At 34.4% G+C, this 9,235-nt stretch overlaps 1 protein-coding gene across 3 annotated transcripts in view; it reads right to left on the bottom strand.

Moving 5' to 3' along the window:
* Window positions 1-9,235, bottom strand: part of LOC132156385 (protein unc-13 homolog C-like) — a 153,006-nt gene that overhangs the window by 64,149 nt on the left and 79,622 nt on the right. For all 3 annotated transcript variants that reach the window (XM_059565376.1, XM_059565374.1, XM_059565375.1), the window contains 2 exons: window positions 8,300-8,433; window positions 5,012-5,097 (listed from right to left, as the gene is read on the bottom strand). In XM_059565376.1, coding sequence (XP_059421359.1) covers window positions 5,012-5,097; window positions 8,300-8,433 — 220 coding nt within the window. The remainder of the gene's footprint in view (window positions 1-5,011; window positions 5,098-8,299; window positions 8,434-9,235) is intronic.

Below are 9,235 nucleotides of genomic sequence, written 5' to 3'. Positions count from 1 at the left end.
TCTTCTGCTTCAGGGTAAATTCATCTGTATACACACACACTCCTGCTGTGTTGCTGGTGTACTTCCAATATCTCTTTTGTGTACAGCGGGTCTTTAAAGGCTCCAGACATCATATGTCCATCAGATCTTCCAGCTGTGTGGATCAGTGTCTCATTAACATCAGCAACACTACAAAACACACAATCTGAGCTGTTTACACTATCACTAATGCTTTTATTTAGAATTTTATCAAACCCACAACAATAAATCATGAACAACTCAAAAAATCTCACAGACATACAGTTTACTTACATTCAAGCAGAAACCCAAGCCATTTCTAGACACCTGTTCTAGTCAGCAACCACACAGAGCAATCTACTGGAGCTCCTAATCTGAGCCGTACAGCTGTGCGTCTGATGTCTCTCACATTTATGAACAATATGTCATACTCTGTGTGAGAGTGAAATAGTGGGAGATATATAACGAGAGAGAGAGAGACAGAGAGAGAGATTTCTGGTATGCAATTGCTTCATACGCTTATATACTAGTTATGAATAAATCATCATGATAATATATGTAAAACACCTGCCTTAGATATTCAAGAATTGAATATCCCATTGTGTGGAATTATTTTACTCTAAATGTGCTGTGGTAAATATATGCGTTCAAGCTGTATATCATGCATGTATGCAGTACGTGTACAATGCAGATAGACGTTCATATCGGATTGTATGCATGAGATCCTGTTCTTTAATCTCAGAGGGTCAGGGCTCGTTCGTTTGTGCAGGTGGAGGCTCCGTGTCGAAGAGCAGATTTGCTGTAATCCACAAGTCAGTTTTAACCTTTGATAACCTCCACAATAGAAAGAAAGCCAAACATGCTGACTATGGATGCATCGATCCGATACTTGGGATCGGTATCGGCTCCGATCCTGGCATTTTCGGCGGATCGGGAATCAGTCAGACGAGACCGATCCATCTCCGATACTGTGCGTATACTTTTCTGTGTTATTGTTGAGCTCCACGAAAGGCACAAAAACATTATAAAGCACCAAAACGTTTTCAAGAACATATTTCAAGTGTTCTGAAGCGGTTTCATAGTTCAATGTGAGGTACAGATTCATATTGAAGTCATTAAATTCTAGTTCACATGAACTCTTCTCTCCGCTGCGGCTGTCTGTCATCCTCCATTCAGTGTTCAAACTGCGTGTCACGTTCGGTTACTACAGTAAAACTACGAAACTTTCTTCAAGAGCACACAGTAACTGGGGTTTAAAACTGTTCAATGAAAAGACTCTTTAAACTAATGCACAGATTTAATAGACTACGTATCTCTATGGAATTATATTTGATAAAAAAACATGAATGTAACTACTGTATAAAACTGAACGTAACTTTTTCAGAAACTATCAAAAATATGCCATTACAAAAGAAGAAAAATACAATAAAAGAAATAAATAAATAAAGAACTCAGTCGCACAAATTTAACAGGCTCTTCAAATATGCTTTATTTTTTGTTAATGTTTTTCAAAGATTAAGATTTCACTAATCATGGATTCTGAATGCATTGCCACAGATTTCCCTTACGCTTCGTAGGTTTTTGTTTGGTGTTTTGACACAAACCTCTCATGGGGGCGGGCTTAACAGTGATCTACTCTGATTGGATAGTGAGATTTTGATGGACAGGTGCTCTCTGACCGCGAAGTACAGACGTCAATCAGTGGCATATATCTCTTCCCTTTGTACTAGTGATGTCTGGTTCACGAACGAATCGTTTGATTTGACCAGTTCTTCTTAGTGAACCAGTTCATCAAATAGGACTGAAACGTTTGAATCGGTTTGCGTCTCCAGTAAGCATTAATCCACAGAGTCGAAATAAACCAATATCACAGAGTAATTCATTTACTTAAACATTCTGCGCACGGGATGCGGATAAGTGCTCTGTGCCGCTCTTCTATTGGCGCCTTCAGCATTATAATATTTTCTGCGAAATAAAAGATTATTAATAGTCTTTCTTGTTCTGTCCTATCTATGATATGTTGCTGCCTTTATTACGGTGCTATAGATTTAAAAGAAACGTCTTTTAGATTTCTATATAAATGTATATACTTGTTTTTTCAATGATGTATTTTACAATAATACAAAGAGCAATGTGTAACATTCTACCAGATTTGAGACGTATTCACTTTTATTTGTAAATAAAATATTTCAATAGATTTGATCAAATGATTGTGCTCCCGTGATTTTTCTTTTGCTGCTGAATTATCCGCCAACCTAGTTTATTATAATATTTTTGTAATCGTTTATGATTATATATTTTTTTCATTTGTTATTTTTCATTAAAATTAAGTTGTGTATATGCAGTTGATTGTGAATAACACAAAAGAATGATGATCAGGTCAACACAGAGAAGTATACAGTATTGAACATTTTTGTATGTGTATGTATGTATGTATGTAAATATATATATATATTTTGGCGTGGATCTTTATTGAAACTATATTTTCTTGAAAGCCATTGTCTATTCATAACACAGAAGAGCATACTTCTATCCAAGTGCGATCTAAAATCTGATTGTGAGTGCAAGGTTTATGTCAAGCTTCATTTCTGTAATATTTCTTTATTATATCAGCACACAAAAAGGAATGCATGCTGGAATTACAAAGTAGAACTGATAATATTATTCTTTTGAGCAGAAAATGTCAGTATTTTACCACTCATTGCAGAATGAGCTCAATAAAATATAATTATTTATATCATATACAGTGTGGCTACAGAGCAAATGGGATTAGTCTTTTTCATAACTATTCTGATTTGAGATTCGAATGAGAAAATCTGAACAAAAGCACGGGTTTGTTTGCGTACTACATTTATGCTTTTATCAAAAGCAGCTAACAAAAAAGAACAACAGCAATTTGTGAAAGAGCCAACATTATTTGTACAAAATGCACAATAAATACATTGTTCACATCTCCTCATCTGGCAGTTTCTGATGTATCATGTCACGTCTGTGCTAAATTCAGAGTCAATATGACTATCCTAAATCCTAAACACAGACAATGTAAGAGTAAAAACAAACATACCCTCTCAAAACACAAATGCTAAAAAATATTTCTCCCAAGCAGGTTTCTAAACGCGGAGCCAGAAGCTCAAACCATCAGATTAATGTGTGTGGGTTTGTTTTTATGTGCCTTAAAGTGAATGCATTCTGCCTCACATCAATGTCAACGTATCAACATAAACTGATCTGGATTATATTCAAATGAAAGATAGATTTCTGAATGTGCCCTCAAGAAAAATACGAATGAAAGGAAAGTGAAACTGCACAAAGGTTTGAGCTTTTCTTTTCTGTGACATGTCATGGCAACACGTCAATCCATATTAAAAAGAAATGACAGCAAAGGCTGAGAGGTGTGTATGAGTGTGTGTGTGTGTGTGTGTGTATGTGTGTGAAATCTATAGATTACCATTATCTTGACACCTGATTCCTATGGCAAGCTAAAGATGGTTCGATAACCTGTGAAACAAAGAGGCTGTATATGTGTGTGTGTGTGTGTGTGTGTGTGACTGCACATAATCTTCAGTCTGTGAGATCTGAACTTATATTGCACAGTGTTGACATTTTTTCAATATCGGTGTTCATTTCATCTTTCCTAAAGGGATAGTTAAAATAAAAGAAAGAAAAGAAAGAAAATTCTGTCATTTACTCATCCTCCACATGTTCCAAACCTGTATGAGTTTCTTTCTTTTGTTGATCACAAAAGAAGATATTTTGAATAATGTTGGTATACAAACTGTTGATGGTAGCCATTGACTTCCATAAAACCTTTTTTTTTTATATACTATGGAAGCCAATGGTTACCGTCAACATGAGGGTGAGTAAATTATGACAGAATTTTCATTTTTGGGTGAGCTATCCTTTTAATTTTGTCAATTAACTTTCTGAAACAGATTGAGATCGAGCATATAAAAACATACTGGATAACGGAGCATCAAAATGACCAGTAATCTCAAAAAACTCCAATTCCAAAATAAATAATCTAATGTTTTCTCTCTACATGTATTTATATAAATATTCAGTACACTGTATATAGTCACGATACTAAGGTTTTATCAATTAATTAACTTTGACGGTTTGTGTTAGCTTTATTTAAAAATAACAGAAGTCTATGTCCTCACTGAGATCAGTGAATGTGTGAGTTTGAATCAGAGGGAATTGCCTTTTAAATGCTCTACTGTCAGGTGTGTGTGTGTGTGTGGAGGAGAAAATAACCTTGCAATTCATTCACCCTTTACTTTCAAGAACAGTTTGTGTGTGTGTGGCCTTTCATTCTCTCAGCTTTCCAAGCAGACAATCTGTGGCACAATCAGAGGCACAGCAGTGTGTGTGTGTGTGTGTGTGTGTGTCAGCCTTTGACAGCAGACCATCTGTGTTTGAATCAGATCTCACAGGTGACTCTGAATATCCATGAATCACTGATGCCACACTGTCCTACTGCCATCAACGTCAAACAACACTCTTTGAAGAGTTTGTATCACATTTGCATTTACATTTATGATTTTTGTCAAAGCAACTCACAATAGACATATTGTAGTTTAATTTCAATGCAGTTTGCAGGCACGCTCTACACAAAGCTTCCACTTTAGTCCAGCCAGATCATTTATAGAAACTCAATTTCAAAGCAGGATGATGACATCACAGCTCATTAACACTTGAATGCCCACATTTACATATCATTACACTAACTGTTTTTGGTACAAATAAATGTTATTCGTGCTATAGGGAGACTTCAGAGCAAAAATAAAACAAACTGCTACCAAACTAAAATAATATTTCTGCTTGTAGAACATGAAAGAGGCTTCAGAAAGAACTGAACATAAACATGAATCATGTGACTTTTCTCAAACACTCAGTCCAACAGTGATGTAAAACCAGCTTGAGTTCTGCTCAGAAACAATCGATCTGTCACATGTGTTGGTCTACGATCTGAACAGAAACAGAGACGGTAAAAACCGGAGCAGGAGAAACTCACCCTCCATTGCGTACTTCATATCCAGAGCGAAGAGGTTCCACATGATTTCTGCACTAATTCTACCCATATTCAACTCTTGAGGGAACCTGAAATTAAATAAAAACAGACATAAATAAAATCATATACAGCATCTGAAAGATTCTGATCAAGTGGTCTTAATCTTCATAAAGACCAAGTTAAAACCTGTTTTCTGTGGTGTAATTAATTGCTTTAAAAATTAAACATTTATTTTATAAATATTTATAAATACATAACACAATATATATATATATATATATATCAATTTGTTACATTTGAATGACTTTTTATTTTATTGGAATTATGTTTATTAAAAAATAAATAAAACATTAAATGAAATAATGAATAATAAACGTAATATTAAATTTGCTAAATATATATTTTAATGACCTTTTATTAGAATTAATTTATTTAGAAATTCAAAAAGAAAGAAAGAATAAATAAATAAGTGTTTGAAATAAATTTGGTTAACTAATATATTTTCATGTCTTTTTATTGGAATATTTTTAATTATAAACTCTAAAGAAAGAAAAAGAAAACGAAAGATTAATAAATAATTAATGTAGTAATAAATTTGCTAAATATATATTTTCATGACCCATTTTTATTAAAAAATTCCTAAAGAAAGAAAAAATGAAGAATTAATTATAAGTAAGCGTTTGAAATGAAATAAATATTGCAATAAATCCAGAAGTTTCAGTTCTAGAGGTCTAAGTCTAGTCTTCACTCCATCTGCTACTCAACACACAAACCCTCCGAAAAACACATGCATACCCCACACAAGTGTGACTGATCATATGAAATAACTTGGGTTAGGAACACATCCTTCCATTACTATGACAGAGAGAAGAGAGGGGTGTAAGAGGGTCTCATCCCGTTTTAGACCTGTGTTTTTCACATGCGAGCACTTTCTGCTTATGGACACCAATTTCACTGTACTACCCATCGCGCGAGCTGTTTCCATGGCAACCGCCTCCGTACCATATCAGCGAGTGAAGCAATCAGTTCTCTGCTCTCCCTCACTGATCAAAAACGATCTCAGATCAATCTACACCAGACCCAACTCGGTTTAATTGCTTCAGGAGGGACAGAAGAAGCTCTCAGAGATGGACACATATGGATTCAGATGAACACACTGATCATGTACTCTTATAGTAATGGAAAGACATGTTCCTAACTAGAGTCATTTAATATGCTTAATTAAGGGAGCATCTCTCTCTCTTAATCACTCTCTATCTTTAGGACTGACCAACCACGCTGAAGGAACAGATCCAGTTGTTCAGATAATGTAGTCAGCTGCTACTGTACAGCATTTACTTTTATTCAGCATGAAACATCGTTCACAGGTCGTTTTGCTTCTGTAAAGTGATTTATTGTGCAAAACTGATTTTATATGCTGGGAGGAAGAATGCGGAGGATGTCATTATTATTATGATGAAAGATTATTAAGACAAACATTGTTTCTTAAAACACACAGTGATGAATTGTTCATAATAAGACCAGGAACATGTAATAAGGAAATAAAGTCATGATGACTTTAAGTAGTGTAGAAATAGAGGATGGAAAGTCAGAAGTCTCCCTGCGCTGAACTCATTACATGAAACCATTTAAAATGGGATTGGTAAGAATTATTTTAAAAGAAATTGATACTTTTATTCGCTAAAGACTGATTCAATTGATCAAGAGTGGTAGTAAAGACATAATAATGTTGCAAAAGATTTCAAATAAATGCTGTTCTTTTGAAATTTGTATTCATCTAAGAATTGTGGAAAATAAAATGTGTCATGGTTTCCACAAACATATTGGGCAGCACAACTGTTCTCAACATTGATTATAATCAGAAATGTTTCTTGAGCAGCAAATCAGCATATTAGAATGATTTCTGAAGATCATGTGACACTGAAGACTGGAGGAATGATGCTTGAAATTCTAATAATATTTCTCAATGTTACTGTTTTTACTGTATTTTTGATCAAATAAATGCAGCTTTGCAGAAGAGAGTTCATTCAAAAGCATTACAAAAATCTTACCAACCCCAGACTTTTGAGCAGTAGTGTGACCTTTTGAGATATTGCTGTAATGCACATAATCATGCATATTCTGTGTGTAAAATTGCACACAAGTTCCACATTACAATGGAAAAGAGTGAATTCAGGCGCAGCATGGGATGATACCTTGTGCATGACATTTAAAAAATGTGGCATCCCTAATATTTCAAAACCTGAAATCCAATCTATTTTCAAAAAACTGATTTATTTGGAGTTCAAGCTATGTATAAATGTGGTTTGGAATGGATTTGCTTTTTTGCTGCCTGTGGAAACAAAGATTTATTTATTTTACTTCATCGTTTGTGTGGCAGCGCTGTACAGATATTCCTCCAATATTCTGCTCAGAGCTCATTCTAAACAAATAACAAATAATTCAGCACCAATCTCTGACCCCACAGACTCTATTCATACTTTATCTACGAAATACCTCAATGTACAATCTGATTTTAGATTTTGTGAAGTTTAAACCTTAATAAAAGTAAGATTAAGGTTTCAAAATCTGACTTAACACTGACTTAATGGAATTTCCATCATTTAACATATGGTATGATGTCATTGTAATATTTGCATACTTAACCGTGATTGTTTTTGTTGTTGTTCTGCTGCAATGTAATTTTACATTAGAGTGAGTCTGATGCTTTATTTCATCCAAAACTTCAAAACAAAACAGAAAAAACACAGAAACAACATATCTTAGGGCAGCAAATCTAGTTTTCCTTTGTTTAATCGAGACCAGAACTAATGACACTATAAGTCCAGTAACATCTCACACACACAGACTACTGCAAAAGGTGAGATAAAAGATAAGAGAGAGTTGAATAAACAGAAACACTTGAAGCGGAAGAAAAACAAATCGAGGGAAAGACGATTCTTCTCTGGGTTTGTCCAGGATGCTGAATTATTCACAACTAATGCCTGCCTGTGAATTTCTGTTGGAGAAACTGCTATCGATGTCTGTTTTGCACACACACACACACACACACACACACGTCACATATTGCATTTCATTGCAATGTATCTATGAAATACTACAATATGGATATGTTCAGAACTTCCCAAAATCAAATCTTAATAAAAAGAAAAAACTTTTATTGTTTAGATGAGATTTTATATGTAAGATATCTCTTTGCTATTTTTAACTTTCCTGTGGAGAGAACTCAACAACATATGGTACAGACACATTCAGATGACTTCAAAATGTTAGTGTGTGTGAGATACGCACTGGTTAATTATGGGTGTGTAGGCCATTCTGTCCTCATCAATAACAGACACCATCAGTGTGATCAGTTTGGGCCAGAAGTCCAGGTTCTTGATGGACGGACCCTGTTCTTCACGCGGCAGATCCTGCTTTTTAGCCTGGAAAGAGAAGATTTATACAGATAATGAAAATCTCTCCCACGTGTTTGGAGTTTAAATAATTCAGTCTGGTTAACTGATGGGACAGAGGAGAATCTGAACACTCTGCAATCTGGTAAAGTGTTTTTGCTTCATAAGACACATTTTATTAGGCAGTGCAAACACACACAAATACATTACATTACATTTACATTTATGCATTTAGCAGATGCTATTATCCAAAACGACTTACAGTGCATTCAGCTAAATACTTTTTTTACCCGTATGTAAACACACACACACACACAAACACACACACGATTAAAAATAATTTAAACAGCACATTAATATTTTGTGTTTCTTGTCTTTTAAGCTCATTAACGTCTTCATTAATTATGAAAATCCTGTGTTCTGCAACAACTTCAACTAAACCATTTACTAAAGCTACTCTTACACAGTCAATGTTCAGGATCCTACTAGTCTATGTACAACAGTAGACTAGTAGAGTAGACTACTATCTGATTAGACTAGTAACCAACTCAGTAGCTCTTAACCAGGAGGCCTCAAGGTGGCATAAAATGATTCAAAATAAGATGTAAGTAAAAATAAAAAGGTATTTCAAGATAAAAAAAATCAAGATATTTTTTTTTTTTCTTTTTTTTGCAGTTGAAGTTATATTTTATTGGGTAGAAACTGTAGTAAAAACCTTATCCTTAATCATTGTGCAGTAAATCCCTGGTTAACAATGGTATCCCTGAGTCACATTCATCTCCTGAAATTTAATTATTTTTAATAGTTAGTTATTTTTTAATCTATAGATAAT

This window comes from Carassius carassius, chromosome 13 (assembly GCF_963082965.1).
Source record: "Carassius carassius chromosome 13, fCarCar2.1, whole genome shotgun sequence".
NCBI classification, from domain to species: Eukaryota; Metazoa; Chordata; class Actinopteri; order Cypriniformes; family Cyprinidae; genus Carassius; species Carassius carassius.
Note: the sequence above shows the minus strand (reverse complement) of the source record. Positions and strands in the feature narration are given on the sequence as shown.